The 19,062-nt window shown below is 48.4% G+C and overlaps 1 protein-coding gene across 9 annotated transcripts in view; it reads left to right on the top strand.

The window, feature by feature from the left end:
- Positions 1–19,062, top strand: part of Ptprm (protein tyrosine phosphatase, receptor type, M) — a 701,363-nt gene that overhangs the window by 659,450 nt on the left and 22,851 nt on the right. For 5 of the 9 annotated variants that reach the window (NM_001431774.1, NM_001168632.2, XM_087565011.1 and 2 more), the window contains 4 exon segments: positions 11,536–11,652; positions 16,212–16,366; positions 16,545–16,680; positions 18,314–18,463. In NM_001431774.1, coding sequence (NP_001418703.1) covers positions 11,536–11,652; positions 16,212–16,366; positions 16,545–16,680; positions 18,314–18,463 — 558 coding nt within the window. 9 annotated transcript variants of the gene reach the window in all.

Here is a 19,062-nt window from a genome sequence, read left to right as displayed (position 1 = left end):
CCACGGTCCCCCCTCCCTTCTGAATTCTGTATGAACTGGGAGAGCACTAATGAGGGAAGACAGGGTCAGCCTCATGTCGTCACCTCACACCTCCTGGGCTTCTGCTTATTCACGTTAGGATCCTAAGTCCCTCAGAGAAACTGCTCATGTCTCCTGCCTGACCTTCTCCCTGACACACATGACACTAGTTACCATGGAGGAACGGTGACCATTCGGACCACGTAGATGACATGTACAACTCTAATGGGGCTGAAAGAGTCCTGTGGTGTTGTGTGTCTGTGTTGTATGCGTGTGTCTGTGGGTATGTGCATGTATGCATGTGTGTGTGTGGATGGCCAGAAGTCAATATCAGGCATCTTCCTTGGTTGCTTGCTCTCCGTCTTATTTCTGAGACAGGGTCACCCACTGAACTATATATAGGTCATTGATTTAGCTAGCCTGACTGGCCAGTGAGCTCTAGCGATCTGCGCTCTAGTGATCTGCCTGTCTCTCTAGGCAACAACCCCCAACCCCAACAATCCAGGAATATGCCTTCCTATGCAGCTTTTCTGTGGATGCTAGAAATCCGAACTCAGGTTTTCACACTTGTACATCACCGGCTGAACCATCTCTGCAGAACCTAACCTGGTATTTTAGCCTTTCCTTTTCTGTAATTAGATATGTTTGTGTGCATAGATGACTCTCCTACACTACAGCCGCCTACAGCACTCCCAGGCCTTTGGGCTATGGGCAATATAGACCAAGTCAGAATACAGCCTAGGTGAGCAGCAGCCCCTACAGTCTAGGTTCATGCGGTCACACAGTGATAAAGTTACCTGACAGGTTTCTCACATGTCCCCCCTCCAGCCCCCTATTTAAGTAACAGCTCTAGTGGGTGACCTCTGACCTGCTGTGGACAAAAAAAAAATAAAAGGGACAAACTTTTAAGACATTTGCAGTCCAATTATGGGTGGCGGTATACACACCAAGCTATACCGAAGACCCTCCCCGGCAGCCATAGGAGTCTGAGAGAAGGGCCAAGTGATTTCCTCCCTGAATCCACAAGACTGGGCACAGTGAAAGAAGTCAGAGCTGTCTGGGGGAGCACTGTTAGTATAAAAAGCAAGCTTCCTACAGGGGTCTTTCCATTCACCACTTCTTTTCCTGGACCTTGGCACACCCTTCATTTAAAGTCACACTTGTGCATACAGCAGACACCCTAAGGATGTGAGAGACAGTCACTGCTGCTGTATTAGACTTGACAGAAATACAGCTGCATCAAGCTGGCCTGATTAACCCCTTCATGTTCAGTTCTCGGCGATTCAGCCCAATCACTTATGTCTCTTTAAAAGGGGAGAGAGCTTTTTTTTTTTCTCAAATACCAACGAATTGCAAACCAAACTTCAGAGATGCTTCCCGGGCATGCTATCATGCGCCTGACACCTTTATGCCAGCCATCTCATACTGCCACAGCTACACTGTCAGGATATTACAGATCAAAGCCCATTTGTGGGTCTGAATAACAAGTGTTTGTTGTTATTCAAGTCTCAAGCAGGCAGAATACAGACCAGCTCTTTGACAACCTCTTGCCCTGTCATGGAGTCACTGGCTCCTTGTCGATTTGCCACCTGACGGGCTGGACTGTGTCCTCTTCTGGCTGGCTGTGCCAACTCTCCCTTTGTCTTCTCTTGTCACAGAGGTAAGTGGACACAGTCACCTGCCTCTGTAACTGTAAAGTGCCTGGGAGGTTATCAGGGTCACACACACAGCAGACAGACACCTGTTCCTAGAAAAAACGCATCACAGCCCATGAGCTTTTAGCACCAATCCCAGTCCCACTAGTACCTGCTGAGACCCAGCTATAGAGCCTTAACACCGTCACTGCACACAATACAGGAAAATGGCTGCCTCATTCCTGCTCCCACAAGCACTGTGCTGCATGCTTTGAGCACCGCCCAGCCTTTAACAGTCTTGACAAGTAGTAAATGGTGTGTTCACTCCAAGGCAAGATCCTTTTTTCCCTTCTCCGCTTACCACCTCTGCTTATCTAATCTTCTAAGCCCCTAGCCCTGCTTTTCTCCTGAGGCTTAGGGTTATCTGGCCAAGTAAATACATGAGTAAGCCGGGGCCTCCCAGGAGGATGGGACCAGAGAACCGCAGAATTGCGGGGCAAACAGTTTGATGGTCTTTCTGTAACAAAGTAGCAAGACAGCAGTGTTTCCAGTTCCCCTGTTTATAGAACAAATAAGGCAGTAATTCTTAGGCTGCAGGCGAAGAGAATTCATTACCTTAGAACTTTTCTCTGGCAAGATCTGCCCTATGTATAAGACCAGGCAGTGACAACAGATGCGGCTCAAGCTTCTGCCCTGTTTCTCTGACACCCAGTTTTCAGTCATGCCATTGTTACAAAATCCATGCTATCCCCTTCCACCTGACAGGAGGAGTGTAGCTTTTCTCTGCCTTACAGATTTGTAAGCCTCAGGATTGAGCAGGGTGCATTCCAGTGACGCTATTTAAGCACCTCGGGGCACTGCTGGATTATTGAAGTGCACTGGTTACACTAGCCATGAGGGTGGGAAACGGACAAGTCAGATGCCAGGGTTTCGGTGGATTGTTTACTGGGTATTACTGTAAAGAAGCACAGAAAAGACCAGGACAGGGGCTTGGTTGGGACCCTATCTGCATGGAGGCTGAAGAGGCAGAAGAGTCGCTGTTGCAGAACTGGATGCTGGATTTATACCTATGAGTCTGGGGCCGTCTGCTTTGTAGAAGTCAAAGTGTCTAAAGCCATAATGCCTTTCCCTCCATCCTCTCTTTTTCTGCATTAGCAGACCCTGCCCCTCACTCGAGCAAGGTGAGAATTCAACCTCTGATCTGCATTAGTTCTCTCTCTCCCTCTCCCTCTCCCTCTCCCCCTCCCCCTCCCCCTCTCCCTCTCTCCCTCTCTCTCTCTCTCTCTCTCTCTCTCTCTCTCTCTCTCTCTCTCTCTCTCTCTTTCTCTCTCTCTGTCTTCTTTTCCAAGACAAGGTCTTGCCATGTTGCTCTTATATTAGCTTTGGAACTCACAGTCTCCCTCCCTCAGCCTTCGAAGCTCTAGGGTTACATGGCTGACCAGGTCTTCCTGTACTATTGAGTAAGAACATGCTCCTTAACTCACTGGTGCACCCTTTCTGATGCCATAGGGTCCAAAACCAACAGTTAACTTGTAGACACTTTAGTCTGATCAAACAACTGAGTCACATACTTCCCATTCTTAGGAAGTTCATATGATCATTAGTCAAGAGTGGCAAGTCGACCATTTCTGTCACCATGTCCTTCCTGTCCCTCCGGGATTGTCACAGCTTCAAAAGAGATCCTTGGAGCAGCTTGACCAGGCCTTGGTCAGGAGCTGGCTTTCTGCCTTTGTTTACCCTGAAAGTTCTTTACCTCCCTTGAGAAACTCCCTGGGGCAAGTATGTGTGTCAGAATACCCCAGAAGAATTCCATCACGATTTAGATGTCTGGCATTAGAGTTCACTCTTCTGAGTCCTAGCATAGACTGTGGGTAATAATGTTATAATACGTGGGGCCTGTGGAACTCTAAAGTGAGAGAAGCCCCTCCCCTATCACAGAGATATGGCCCTGATGAAAGCCAGCAGCATCACTGTGGCCACCAGTCCATTGGCATTCATGAGGCAGCCATATGACTATTGCTTCATTTCCTGGATAGCAAATAAAGCTTCCAGATACAGTTACTAAATGTCCACCCAGATCTCAACTCCAGAGCCTCCACATCTGACAACCATGCCTCCCAACGAACCAACTCGAGAAGTATACAGTTGGGTTACTCTAGGACCTAGGATAATTTTAACAATAAAAAGTCTAGCGTGCTACTTTTCAAGTCAGGAAACATCCAAAGTGGCTTCCTGATTCACACAATGTCATGTGACCAGCCCACAGCCCAGCTAGAGGGAGTCCCAAGCCCCCATGCCTGCTACATAGGGCTCTTTCCCTGGTAGCACACTGTAACAGAGTTAAATGTTTATTTTTGAGAGGCTTTAAAAATTATTCTTTATCTATTAACCTTAAAGGTTAAATCTACTTAGAAGGAATTGCATACATGTGCATGGATGTGTGTGTGTGTGTGCATGTGCGTGTGTCTACATACACATATTGGGGTGGTGTATGTGAAGACTATTTGATTAAACTAGAAAAGCCATCCAGAAAATAGCAACGTGGAAGACACAGAAAGTCAAGGTCCCTGATCTCACTCAGCACCTTTGAATGGTGTTCCTGTGCCAGCCAGGCCAGGCCTGAGGCCGCTGGCATCTGCTCACAGTGGAATGATAGAGAGGAGGCCCCATCGACAGAGCTGCCTGAGCCCCACTCACCGTGCACTCAGCCACTCCTCCCTCCCCGTGCCCGCCTTGTCCCCTTCGCTCCCACCTACTGCACATGCCTTGCACTCAGCGTTTCTCCCTGGCATGGAAGCTGGCAGGTCACTGATTGCGTGCATGCGTGCAAAGGAACCAGGTGACTTTAAAATGCTGGGACTGCAGCAATGCACTCCTGCATCCCCCTCTTCTCAAATACACACTTTTTATCCCAGCACCATCAGAAGCAACTGGGGCCATCGTTAGCTAGGACTTTGCATCATCAAAGGACTCTCCTTTCCAGGCCTATTGGACAAAGACTTGAAGACTATAGACGGGCTTCCTGGAGATGCCTTCTGCCAGCTTCCTCTCCCTACACCACCTGACCCTCCCCATCCTCCACTGGAAACAGCACCCTTTCTTGTCGGGTGCACTAATAGTGTGGTCTACCCTGGAAAGGGAAGGTTCAGAATCTTCCCTTCGAATTAACACTTAATCTTCTGACCTCCCATTACCATTTCATTTAGAGATTTTGAGCAAACATTCCATTGTACCAGTCTTATTCTAAAAACAAAAATTGATATTCATAACAACATTCTTTTATTACTCTCCTCAGATAAATGAAACCTCCAAGAGGTTAAATAACTTGCCCAACATCACAGCTAGTAAATGAAGCTTGGCTTTTAACCCAAAGGGATAAAATCCCCAGGGAAAGCACTTTGATCACTGAGCCTGCCTTGTGATCCACCTCAAGTTAGATTTGCTGATTGGACGCGTCTTCTCGTGAACGTTACAATCATAGCTCATTCCTCTGTGTCCGCAGAGAGACCTAGCTCGGATTCTGCTTGTCACTGGCTTTAAGACTTGTCCAAATGGTCAACCAGAATGACCTGGGAATTCCATGTCCTAAGCTAAGACATTAGCTGAGGGCTTTGCCCCACCGGGGCCATGACGTTGAAATGCTGATCTCATAAGACTTTGCATCTGCCTGTCTATTGGTTCAAGTTAGGCATTTGTAAAATATGAATGCAGAATTAATGTTCAGGGGCAGTCTCTGCCTTCCTCATAGAAGAAACTATGGATAGAGACCAGCTTGGGTCCTTGCAAATCGTTCTCTCTAGCAAACCAGTAAGGGCTGTCTGTATAGAAGCCACAGTGACCTTACATCTGAGGGTTTGCGAACTCTCTTTGTAACTCCAGCTGTTTCTTTAAGTTGCCTCCCAAGAACACAGACACTTTTCCTAATTCCCAGATAGGAGTTGGGAACATTTCATCCACCACATGATCCAGTATCTGCCAGGACATACGGGAAGAGGCGGAACAGGCCTGTGACTTGCACCAGGTCACAAATCTAAAGTATGAGCTCATCAAGGTGATGACTGTCAGAGATCTACCTCGTGCCTCTCCAGGAAGATACCTCACTAATGCACTTTGGAGCCTGAGTTTATGCTAATAATGCTGCTGTTGCTCAGAAGACGTCTAAGTGCTTCTTAAGGTATATTCAGAGTGTGTGACATGTTTTTACTGAGCTCCCTCCTTGGCCAGAATTGAACTGGGGGTATTGCTAAATGCCAAAGCCCCCTTTCTTGAACAGGCCCATAACAAAGCAGTCAGAATGGAAATGTCTCTTGACAGCCTACCAAAGCTGGCTTATGCTACTCTCTGGATCAACTGAACAAATTACTAGAGAAGAGCTAGATAGGAAACCAGTAGCTGTGATCTGACCACGAAGGCTTTACACAGAAGCCCCGGTGGATGAAAGGGAGATGTCTTTATGTTACGACGCTCTTCCCCCAAACTAAAGCTCTAGATGCACTCCTCGGTAACACCTGACTTACTGTCCATTCTTGAAGTCTTCAAGTGCCCCACCACCATGTGAATCGAGCCTGGAAGGAAGAAGCCAGCCCCCGTCCCTTATACACTTATATACAAGTATACCACCCTTATCGGCATATGTGACACGTTTTAGGATGAGTGGTGATCAAATGAGACTTACATATAAATGTCTATAGCATAGCCGTGATCTTGGCTGGGCCTAGCGGCTTCTGCCTATATTCCCAGCGCTCAGGAACGTGATGAGTTTGAGGCCAGCCTGAACTACATGGCAGATTGTAAGACCTTGGACCATATCACATGACCTTGCCTCAAATAAGAGAAAGGAGACAGAAGAGGGGAAGAGAGATCTTATACATGAAAAACCAGCTGAGAGGCATGGGCGGGAAGTTAGCAGCTTGAAATCTACGGGAAAAGTCGACAGTGGCTTCAGAACATACTCTCCTCCTTCCCATCCTGCCTCTTCGGCCTCACCTAGACAGGGCAGCTAAAACCAGTTTATCCTTCCTACTCTTATATGCTCCTGAAGCCAAACCCTAACAAAACCTAAGAAAGCTACACTCCCTGAGGTCTACCCTCCCACACAGCCCTACAGCTTGACTGGGGGCCTGGCCTACCCAGGGAGTTCATCATTTACCCTATCCCTGTCTTCTTCATAGAAGGAACTAGGACCAAAGAGGCTGGCCGGGGCCCATGCAACCTGTTTTCCTCCCTAAGCTCCCATGTGAGATGACAACTCCCAGAACATCTCACCGAAACCAGTAAGGGCTCTCTGTGTGGGAGCTGCAGTGACCTTGCAAATGAGGGTCTGCAAACTGTCTTTGTGACTCCAGCTGCTCCCTTTACATTGCCTCCTGAAAATACAGAAACTTTCCCCTAATTCCTGCTGGAAACACATCCAAGCCATACAGTAGGAGACTGGACAGGCCAGCCTTTCTCCTCTGCGTCATCTTGTTTCTGGGGAGAATAGTTTACAGGAGCGAACAGAAGCAGCACAGACGTCTCCCCTCTCCTCCCATCATAAACCTCGGCTGTCACTGCTCAAGACTCTCTCCTTCTCTTCCTAAATATCCCGCTTCGTCTTCCCAGGCTCCACAAACTCCTGTTGTCACCTAGGGTCCAGAGTTTAAACTCGTCCCTTAAGAAGGATTACCATTTCCGGGGTCTTGCCGTCAACTGGACTCTTGTCTAGACATGTTTATCATGTCCAGCAATTTCCAGGCTCATCTGTGCTTGGGACCACGCGGAAAGCACCCGGAAATTATGGTTGCTTCTGTCCCAGCCCAGAAATTGAGAGAGAGAAAGAGAGAGAGAGAGAGAGAGAGAGAGAGAGAGAGAGAGAGAGAGAGAGAGCGAGCCTGGAATGTGACCTGGGCTTTAGGGTCTCTTTAAACATGCCTTCCAGCTGATTCTAATGTGTTGGCACATTTAAAACCGCTACCCTCGTCTTAGGATGCTCTGGGTAAGAATCGTCAGCATCCCCTCCTGACAGATGCAGAACCTGAGTTTGCATAAGCAAGCTGCCAGGCCTTCTTCCAACTCCTGCCAGCCAGGCCCTGCTGTCTGGTTGGGCTGCAGAAGTCCCTCTGTCCAGCACGGGCTTCAGGCCAAAGTGCTTATTGGAAGAGCCAATTCTTCAGATGCTCGAGTTTGTTGAGAATCACCACAAGGAGTTCTGGTGTGCACTAGAGTTTGGGACTCTCATTGTAACCCTGTCAGGGTGCACTCAAGGTCAAGATGAGGTACTCCCAGGCTCAGGGGAAGTCGCTCTAACCCCAGCGGTGTTATGACCTTAATAAGCATGGGACTGTCTCGAGCTGTGAGTTAAAAAGGACCCTCATTAACGACATCTCCCAGTACGTTCAGGGTCCTCACAGTCTCACGCTTTCTGTGTTTTAAGTTAGTGAATTTTAAAGCCAAAGTTGAAGACTCCTTGGGAATAGAGACTACTTCTCTCCCGCAGCCGAGTATGGGAATGAGCAGGCAGTGGGGCCCAGTGCCCTCTGCTTGATGAATGGCCTGGTAGAATCTGCATAGGGCACCAAAGTAATCAAAGGACCCTGGAAGTGGCCTCGTTTCCATGCCGGAAGCTGTTGCCATGCATGATGAAGATATGTAGAAGCTATGCAGGCACCCTCAGGCTGCAGGAGACAGCTGGCTCGGCACAGGATCAAACAGGAGCGTCGGGTTGTGTGAGGCTGGGGATCCAGCAGGTGTCTCATAAAGCCTTGGTTTCAACATCTCTGTATGCAGAGTCAGAGCCAGGAGGTGGCCACAAGCCCCTCGTGCTATGGTTGTACAAAGTCGCCATCCCTGGTGAGACATGCTTCCTTTCCTGTTCCTTTTTCTTTGAGCCAAATAATAACTTGACACGGATCCAAGCAGTTAAAAAGATACTTAGGAGAGCTCAATTTAGAAAGATTCTTAGTAGGCTGAAACAGATGTGGTGAGCCATTTCAAGATACTCTGGGAGATGAGTTGGGGGGGACCGGATTCTAAACAGTCCCTCTGCCTTTTCCAGACCCGCCCTGACAGGTGCTGGTGTACAACATCCGAGGTGCCCTGGACACCTCTACGCTTCTGTTTTCTTAGCTGCCTCTGGATTAGAGCATCCAAGTGGCTCTGGGTCAGCTCCCAACCATACATTTCAGAAGAGGACACTGTCGTTCACTGGAGAGCAGCTGCACCCGTTCCCCGCCAGTGTGGCTATAGTGGAAGGAAGCTCTTGACTTTGGAGCTTCCACGGGAACTGGACATGGTCTAGCATAGAGGTTCCTGTCGCCCACCTACAGGTGGAGGCATCCCAGTGCCTCTCACAAGTTCTGATCTCCAGAAAACCGTGCTGTAGAACTGGGTCCGAGGTCAGATGCAATCTGAGCTGGCACGTGGGAACTGTCCAGAGAAGAGACTCTGACCCTCAGTCCATGCTGGCAGGCCTTCGCTCCTTGACCCCAAGGCATCGAAGGCCCCGCGTTCTTCGTATTTATTAAAATTCCCAGGCAGAGAGGGAAAGGAGTCTAAAATAGATGAACTAGGATACACCAGATAGGGTGGTTTCATTAGGTAAAAGATCCCTGGTTTAACACAGGTTGCAGGTGCACTGTCTGTCTGTCTGTCTGTCTGTCTCTGTATGTGTGTGGGGGGTGTAGGAGGGTGTGGGTGTGTGGGGGGGGTGGTTATTGTTCTCTTGTACTTTCCACAGAAATACACTTTTACTTGTGTTCCGTCCAGTTACTCCGATTTAAAAGCACACGTTCATACTGTATTTGTAGCTTCACCCACTACCTCCTGCTCTCCTAATGGAAGACACGGGGAGTAAAGGTGAGCGCATTATGTATATTAACATCCCCGTTAACCACCACGGACATTCTACAAATGAAACCGTGGTCCCCCTCAAGTTAGAGACCTCTGCATACACACCCTCTGATCAGACAGACTTGGCATCTACAAAAGAAGAATTGCCGGTCTCTTTCAATCTTGGGTATTCTTGGTATCTTTTGGATATTCATGACAAATATCTACTATAGGTGCAGTAGATAGCACCTTCTGGTAATGTCACAGATTGCATTTCCAGGCAAAGGTCACGTAGGGGGGTTCCCAGGGTCAATTTAGAACAGCATGGGATCAAGCCCATCTTTGTGCCCTGCTCCACTTGCCTCAGACTCTGCTCTCTATATTGTCAACTCAGCTTAATAAGGATTATCTTGAACTTATATAGAGAGTTGCAAACATTTAGAGGCAGCCAGGGTCCTGGCTAGCCACAAACCACGCTGTAAACATTAGTGAGACGCAGATGTTTGCCTTCTGAAAAGTCCTCTCAGCCTGTAATCCTTCCTGAAATCTTTCCCAGTCTGGGATTTTCTTTCTTAAACTGACCCTATGTCCGTCTCCATGATATGCAGCCCTGTGTAGTCCTTGCATATGTATCGTGTGCAGGGCATCACCTCCAGGTACTGCAGGATCTGAGAAATAGGCAAAATAACCCCTTTCCCACTGGCCAGCAATAACCAGGCATTTAAAGGATCTCATCCTCGCCACAAAAAATTCTTCTTGGGAACCAAAGAGAGTTCACATCTGTGGGTAAAAGTCTTGGGTAGGGATGGGATGGTGTAACATCTAACATGTGCATTAAAGAATGGAGGCAGGGCATCACCTGGGAGGAAACGGGTTGAGAGACCATTCTAGACAGACAAGATGGTTTTTGGATCACAGTCTCTTTTGGGATTAGATTAGATGTTTGTCCTTGAATATGATTGTAGATTAGACTGAAAACGCAAGTTGTGGCCAGATTTTTTTAAGTCGCTTACACCCCAGATATGAGACCATCTCGTCAATCTCACAGACAGCGCTGGCCCAAGACAGAGTTGGGGGAAGGGCACCTCTAACTGGGAGGTGGTGTCTAGATCTTGTCTGTGAGGAACATCCCTGCAAGAAGACCCCAGAGTCCAAACTTAGATTGCGTCAGAGGGAATATAAAGGAAAGGAATTGTGGGGGGGAGGCATTTTGGAGAGTCCATGGAGTTCACGAGAGCATAAAGAGAAAGCGAGGTCATTCCATTTGCAGGAAAACAGAGGCAACCAGAGGGCACCATGTTAAGTGAAATGAGCCAGACTCAGAAAGACAAATACCATGCAGTCTCATAAACATGGAGATTAGATTTGCAATCATACATTGTATATGTATATTAGTATATGTATATGATATGTGGGGGGGGACTAGAGAGAAAGGAGCAGGAGGAGCTCACAAAGGAGGTAGAAAGTAGAGAAGAGGAGGGCACGCATCTAATAGAAACAGAAAGGGCACTAGCTGGGGTCAGGAAGGAAACCAGCCCCAAGCAGGAGGGAGTGCGGAGGGACGACACACATGAACAGAGCATACGACACGTATGTATGAAGGGGTCAGGATGAAACCCTCTAATCTCTGTTCTGACCTGAAACAATTGAAAAAGACAGACGTCCCTGGTGACCGTAAGCACCAGAGCAAGAGTCTGTGAGTCTGGTGCCGTTAGTTTTGACGTTCCTCCCCCCTCCCCCCCTCGCGCACTTGCTTCGTCATTAGTGTTGAGTCAGATTTTCCATCCAATCCCCAGAAAAACCCTTAGCCACTTTCTGAAACTTAAGAGCCAAGAAGACTAAAATTTGCAAATGTTCTCTGTGGTTTGTTTAGGCCATTTCCCCGAGTAGGGAGAGATGGGAAGTGAAGGTTTCCTGTAATGGGGTAAGACCAGGCAGGTGGTGCTAAAAGCAACAACAAAGTTGCTTTGGGGTGACTCACTCGTGTGTGCAAATTCACCCTGTAAATCACAGTGTGGCCCCCTCATCGAGGGAACTAAGTAAAAAGCTAAACCCACAATCTTTGTGTTCCTTGAAGGTGAAATGCTGCAAATACTGGCCGGACGACACGGAGATCTATAAAGACATAAAAGTCACGCTAATAGACACAGAGCTGCTGGCAGAATATGTGATAAGAACCTTTGCCGTGGAGAAGGTAAGCGCAGAAGCCGGCTGAGCCTCAGTAGCTTATCTAGGGTCAGGCCTGGAGGCAGGCAGGCTCCAGCACTTCCGCAAGACTGCGTCTCGCCCTCTGATTACGTAACAGCCCAGCTCCATCCTTCCTGCAGGCCATTCCCATTTCATGGCAATCTGTGCTTTTCGACTAAGCCCAGAGATAACGCCTACCACACTACCTTCACTTTAACCTGGCTGGTCTTTCCCCATTTCTCTTTCTTGATTCATAAAGCAAAGCTTTCCACATTTAGAGAGACGCCTTCCCAGCTCCATAAGTGTATCTCCTGTTGAACGTCCACTGAGAGACACTGAGTTGACACAAACACTGAGACACAGGTCTGGTCCATGGTGCTCCCGGAATCCCTCCCTAAGGCCCAAAGTCCAAGAGACTGAAGGGTCCTCAGAGTGGCAGCGATCTCCCTGGGAGCCCACGTGCGGGAGCTCTGTCAGTCAGTCAGTCACGGGCACTCTTGCATGAGCCCCCACCCCTTCATATCCACTCACACTTCGCTCTCAGCCCTGTGCATCGATTCTGCGTCACCTCATCCCATAGGCATGGCTAGGGCTGCTTCTCTGGGAAGCACTGTAGGCCATGACAGGACTCTCCTTGTCCCCTTCTTTCTGCTGACATAGGGTGGGGCCGGAGGTGAAGCAAACTGCAGTCCGTCCAGAGAAGTGCCACAGGTATGCTGTGGGGAAGGTGGAGGTGACTGAGAGACACTCTGCCCTGCAGAGGCCCACGGGCTGTCCTGTCAAGGCCTGCACAGCTGCTGCTCTGAAATTATCAGTTTATCAGGAACGGGTTGCTCTCACTCAGCCAATGGCAGCAGACCCCTCCCAAGGCCAGGCTATGTATGCCAGACTGCTGGCCTCTTAGCTCCTGGCCCTTCTCCTGAGTCTACATTGCCACTGCATCTAAATGCAATTTTTTTTGGAACAACAGGGGCATCTCTGGGGAATAAGGAAGTTGCAGGATCTGCCTATTGTCAAATTCACAGTGATGGTGGGGCTGCCATTCCTAGTTTGAAAATCCAAATTTACGGCAAGTCTCCCAAAGCAAGGAAGGCTTTACTTTAATCTGTTTCAGGTACTATTGAGCTTCTTTCTCCTATACCCTGCCTCTCTCTGTCTCTGTCTCTGTCTCTGTCTCTCTCTCTCTCTCTCTCCCCCTCCCTCCCTCCCTCCCTCTTGTCTCTTTCTCTGTGTCTCTGTCTGTCTCTCTGTGTCTCTGTCTGCCTCTCTCTCTCTTCTCTCTTCTCTCATAAGCAAGAGAGAGAGGCTTGGAGACTTCAAAGAGTGTAAAGTAGTTCTGGTTGGCTCAATTCTTCAAGTTCTAAACCTCACACTTTGATGTTGAAATTTTCTTTCTTCCTTCTCAGACAGGACTGTGAAAGAAAAGCACTTGCAGGATTTCTGCATGGCTCTTGGCAAGAGCACTCATGAATAAACTGCATTAGAACAGATAGCAATAAAAGACCCTCCGTATTTTTTTGCTAAGCCACTGCTTAAACATGAAGTTCTTTGAACAACAGTCAGCCCTCTAATGAGCTGCAAGTGCACCCGGGTTGTCAGAGCAAGGGTCGGTTTGTTTCTCTGCTCTGCATTTAACCTTTTACGGTGCCTGCTACATGCCCAGGTGCACAGAAATGCTCCTCAGACACCCAGGTGTTCTAATCACGAGGCGACCAGCGAAGAGATGGCGTAGGGAGGAGACCTGTTAACCATTTTCAGACTGGGCAATTGGAGTCTTTAAGAAAGAAAACCCTGTCGTTTAACGTCTGTAGAACACTTTTGGACTTTGAAACTCTCGCATTAAAGGAGAAAGGAAAAGAGGTGGTTATATACGGGCTTTGCGTTCTTGCAATTCTGTTTTGGGAGCAGGATGTAGCAAGAGACCTAAAGGTGAGAGGATAGATTTGGACTCTTATGCAGAGCAGTCCAAAAGCCATAGCCTGAGGTTGGTGACTCCCTAGTTTGCATCTGATGGTCTCCATCTCTTTCCCACATACCGCATGGTTTTACGTAGCATATAATACAGCGTGATGGCACGCTGACATGACAACCCCAAGGTCCCCACAGACCCAGACCTTGTCTGACTTGGCAGAATTGAAGCTGAAAGTGGCCAGCCTCTCCTCTGTGCCTTTGAGAAACCCTGAGACTCTGAGACAGCAAGAGGAATAATATCCCCTGTCTCAAAGACAGACAGACGCACACTTCAGCCAGTCATTCCACAGACCTAGAATAAACCCACGTTGGGATAGGCACAGTGGTCTGATGTGGAGTCTCCCCTCCCATTATACGGCGTGAAAACATTAAATGATTTAGACAGTTTTTTATACAGTGTTAATGTTTTCTAATGAAAACTAAAGAAATGAGGTAATTAACATCCAGCTAGGAAATACTCGGGCTGCCATTGCTGGTTGCTCCTGTTTCCCCCAGGAGACTCAGTTGTTCACCTACAGGAAGGATCGTTGTATCAGAAGTAACTTCCTTTGCTCACCTTGGCAGGAACAAGTAGATTAGAAGGTTGAGCTCCATTGTGGGAACAGGTTTTCAGGATACTTGAAGCTGCCATGTCCCTTGCTATGAAAATCGGCCATAAAGGCATTAGTTGGGAGCCCACGTCATGATGGGTGTCAGTCACCCTGGGGCTGAAACCAAGCATATAAAAACCTCATCCCCTCCCACCGGGAGGACATAGCATTCATTGCCAGAGCTGTTGCAGAGTCTCAGGGTGTTTGCACGTCACTGACCAAATCGCTGATCATAATTCCAGGGGAGCGAGCTCGCTAAGCTTTGGAAGGGTGAGAGCGACTTGCCTGTCTTCTGATGGTGTCTTTGGAGCTGGCCAAACATTATTTTCGGTGATGAGAAAATTTGGCTCTTAACTACCTGGTGCCATTCTCTGGTCCCCTGGGGCCTGGTTAGCTCACTGCACTGGGAGTCCTGGCTAAAGTAAACAACAGGATTTCCACAGGAAATAGAGCTTTGGCATTGGTAGTCACTGTGTGAGAGATACATTAGCACATTAATAGCAAATGGCCAACGAGTCTCATTGAAAGTCTGCACTTTCTTCCCTCCCCCAGCCTTTCCAAGCCCCTAGTAATAGGGAATTTATTCCTCATTCGCTAAACATTTGGGAATCATTGGTAGAGAATCTGGTAAGGTCCAGGCATGTTCATCTGTAAAATGTTAATAAAAACCAAAGCAAGGATCAGATAGGAGGACACAGGATAGCCATTGGATCCCAGATTTACTTGTAGCCTTGGTTTTAAAAGTAATTTTGCTGTTGTTGTTTTTTCAAACATACCTTGGGGCCGGGAGAAGGCTCAGTGGGTAAGGAAGCCTGCTGTGAAAGCAAGCAGACCTAGGTTGAGATTCAGGGCATCCACTTAAAAGTGTGAGCCTATCACTGCAGTACTGAGAGAACAGAGAGACCCTGAGAACTTCCTGGCCATCCACAGGATCCGAACCCTTGGGTTCAGGCTCAGTGAGAGAACCTGTCTCAAAACAGACAGAAAGTAAACACCAGAGGGAAATGCTCAGCGTCCCTATCTGGCCTCCCTCCATACATGTGTGCCCACACATGTGCCTGAGTCCTCCATACATGTGTGCCTATGCATGTTCGTAGGTAGCTGCACACACATGTGCCCAGAAATGCCACATGGTGGCTTATAACCATCCTTAGCTCCACTTCCAGGAGATTTGTCCCCTGTTCTGAACCTCTGTGAGCAACAGCACGCTTGAGTGTGTGCGGACAAAACACCCATGCATATAAAAATAATCTTTTTAAAAGATTAAGAAGAGCAAATTAAAAGCCAAAGTAAGCATAAAGTCTCTTCCCTTTTGCCCCCTTTAGCTCAGTGTGAGGCAGCGCCCTGCCTTCCACTCACTGGTCAAACAGAATCCCAGTAAAAGTACTTCTTGACCCTCATGCTCTCTGACAAGCCTGCTTCCACAGAGGAAACAGCCACTTGAAGACAGAATGAGGCACCTTCATATTTCCATAGCTCTGTTCCCATAACCCTTGAAGTATTTATAGTCGCAGAATTGCTAGCATCTGAAGGAACAGGCTGCACGTTTGCTTAAACAAAAGGGAGAGGCCTAACTGAGCCACAGATGAAAACACATTGGACAGGGGTTCTAGCTGATTCTTCCCGCAAACATGCCCCAATTGCTGACGGTGTACACGCACCATGTGAGCACCGGGAGCCAGGACAAGGGTCCTAACATTCCAGTGGCCACCGATGAGCAGCTTTTAACACAGTCTGCTTTGTACAAAAAGACTTCCAAAGAGCCAGAGAGACCCATTCATCTCCAGAATTGCATATGTCCATTAGCACGACCCCCCTAGACACCACCTCCCCTTTCATGCCTAGAAACTACCTCATGTCCTAAACCTACCAGACTGCATAATACAGCTCCAAAGGTCCTTCTTCCCCAGCCCCTAACTCGCTCACGGAAGCATCGCACCCCTGCTCACACTGGCCCTTCCTTTCCTCTGTTCTCCCCACTGCTGCTGCTGACCACGGACTTCAGAGAGGTATTCATGAAATACGAGAGATCAGACAGTTCCACTTCACTGGCTGGCCGGATCACGGCGTCCCCTACCACGCCACCGGCCTGCTGGGTTTCGTCCGGCAGGTCAAATCCAAGAGCCCACCCAACGCAGGCCCACTGGTGGTACACTGCAGGTAAGGAGAGCTCTCCGGTGCTTCCTCATGGATGCACCGTGAACCGGTTCTGGCTACGGGGTTTCATGGAGAGTCTAAGAAAATGTACTAGAAGTGAATTAGTGGTTCACAGTGAAGAAGCTAGAAGCCTGCGGTTGCCCTTCCCCTTGGCTGACAGACTCCCCTCTCCCCCGAGCAGTGCCGGCGCCGGGAGGACAGGCTGCTTCATCGTCATCGATATCATGTTGGACATGGCAGAAAGGGAAGGCGTGGTAGACATCTACAACTGTGTCAGAGAGCTTCGGTCCAGGAGAGTCAACATGGTGCAGACAGAGGTACTGCTCCTGGCCCTCCATCCCATAGCTGAGCACCCGTTGTCCATCCTGCGTACCTACCTCCTTGGGCAAGAGAAGCGTGCCAACTGTTTCTACCAAATTCCCTAGGAGAGCAGTGCTGTACTTGCCAACTCCTGATTCCTCCATGCGTCCCATCCCCTCCCTCCTTCCTTCCTCCATCCTTCCTCCATCCTTCTTTCGGTCTGCCTTTTCAAAAACAAACAAAAAGGGACTTCTAAAGTTATAGCTCTGGTGCCAAGAGTTTTCCGGGTACGGGAATCCGTAGCCATCAACCTACATTCGCACAGTCGCCTGTGCCGAGGGACCCAGAGGAGCGTCTTCATTAGGCATTCGGGCTTCCTGCCCTGCTCCTGTTCAGTCTGCCTCTTAAATTAGCTGAGAAGCAGAGCAAGTCAGCTCCTGAGAATAGTGGGGCGTCTGCCAGGCCACCTCAGGGTAATCTCCTCCATATAACACCAGAGAGAAACAGCTCTCACTGCCGCCTGGCATCATGGGACTTTGCCCAATTTGTGGTGTTCTGTACCAATTAGTAACACTTAAAGTCGAAATTCGAGGTATACCAAGAAGTTGACATTTCTAAAGCGTATATCCTGGACCTCGGGCATAGAACCTAGGGCCATGAGGACAGCTCATGAAGCTGACTGGAGAGCAATTGAATAGCCCTGTGTTCAGTTACACACCGAAGCTTACGAGGGAGCCCTTTAGGGACCTCAGCAGGCACGAGAAAGCCAGAAGTCAAAGGGGTTCCTTCCGTGTCTCTTCTCTTTAGACTAGGGGCTTATTTCAAAACACAATGGTAATTAACCTTTTACACTCAATGCTTTGACAATTGATCAAGTATTAAAACGCCCATCTTCTCACTTTATCTTCCTTATGCCAGGATGTTATAGAAAATAATGATAAGAAAGCCTTTAAAATTTTGTATAATTGAAGATCAATAATAAAGATGCTGAAACTTAATTAATTCTAGGGAGAGTCCCCGCCAAGTCACAACTAGAGGAATAATTTTTACGCGTGTTTATTGATGTGGTCATGGGGACCAAGTCCAGGGGCTCGCACCTGTGAGACAAGTTGTCAGCCATGGAGCTACGCTCACAGTTCTAGAGAACCCGCACGTATAAGAGCTATATTCTCGACTTATCAGAGCTTTGATAATGATCAGAACCAGAACCAGTAATCAATGGTTCAAAATAAGTTCTGCCTCACAGTTACAACTGTGTCTGGGGCGTGATTGAGTTTCCCCAGACCATTTTTATATTGTGAACTTGATTAGGAAATTCCTCCAATGTCAACCAAGTCATGCTCACTCCCCGTCTGAATTTGAGTTCCAAATTCACAGGATTGGAAATTAGAGATTTTACTACTGTCCCGCCTGCTCTAATTGGTCTGTGGAATATTATTCATCTTCCTAGTCTCGAATACCAGCTGTCAGGAGCACGGCCATGATGCTGGGCAACCCAGTCCCCTGGCTCAAGGGCCTCATTGTCCTTGCTTCTCTGTTGAGGATGTGCCCTCTCAGCTTGGTGACAACACGCCATTCCCCTCCTTCTCCAGCCCTCTGGGCTCATCTTCGGTTCTCCCCATCAGTAACTAAGTCCATCTGCCTCTTCAGGAGCAGTACGTCTTCATCCACGATGCCATCCTGGAAGCCTGCCTTTGTGGAGACACCTCCATCCCTGCTTCCCAAGTCAGGTCTCTGTATTACGACATGAACAAACTGGACCCACAGACAAACTCAAGCCAAATTAAAGAGGAATTCCGGGTAAGTGTGGATCCAGGCAGTGCAGGGCAGGGAGACTGGTAGGGTCCGACTTTCCCTCTTTAGGAAAGCTCCTGAAGTAGGCCCTTGAACCAACACAGAGCTTCTCACCTTGGACTAGTGACAATTGAGGCCCGGATGACTTTCCTGTGCACCCAATAGGGTGTTTAGCATCGACACTGGGTCCGCTTTTGAAATGTCGGTAGCAGCACCAGGCCAAACATCTCCAGGTCCAGAATTACTTGGCTTCATGCCACCAGCCTAACAGAGTCATTTGCATGTCAAACAGCCACCAGCCAGTTCCGAGATGCAGGACACATGGTTCTTAAGGTAACCAAGCATGCATGCGGTCCAACCATGGAAATGGCTTTTAAGAGCACTCCATGTGCCTAAATCTTCATTTAGGCAAAAGTTCAGGTTTTATCTAACCATACCTAACTCTAAAACCAAATGCTCTCCCAATTTCTTACCTCCAAGATTTTCAGTTATCCCGCTCCCGTCAGAGTTAATGGCACTGTATGCTACAGATCTGCAAGGCCCCTTGCTGCTATGTGCTTCGTGCAGACAAAACCCAAGGAGGGAACGAGAAAACGGGGCCTGTA

The sequence above is a fragment of the Rattus norvegicus genome, chromosome 9, assembly GCF_021556685.1.
Source record: "Rattus norvegicus strain SHRSP/BbbUtx chromosome 9, alternate assembly SHRSP_T2T, whole genome shotgun sequence".
Lineage (NCBI taxonomy): Eukaryota > Metazoa > Chordata > Mammalia > Rodentia > Muridae > Rattus > Rattus norvegicus.
This window is presented reverse-complemented; position numbering and strand designations above follow the sequence as displayed.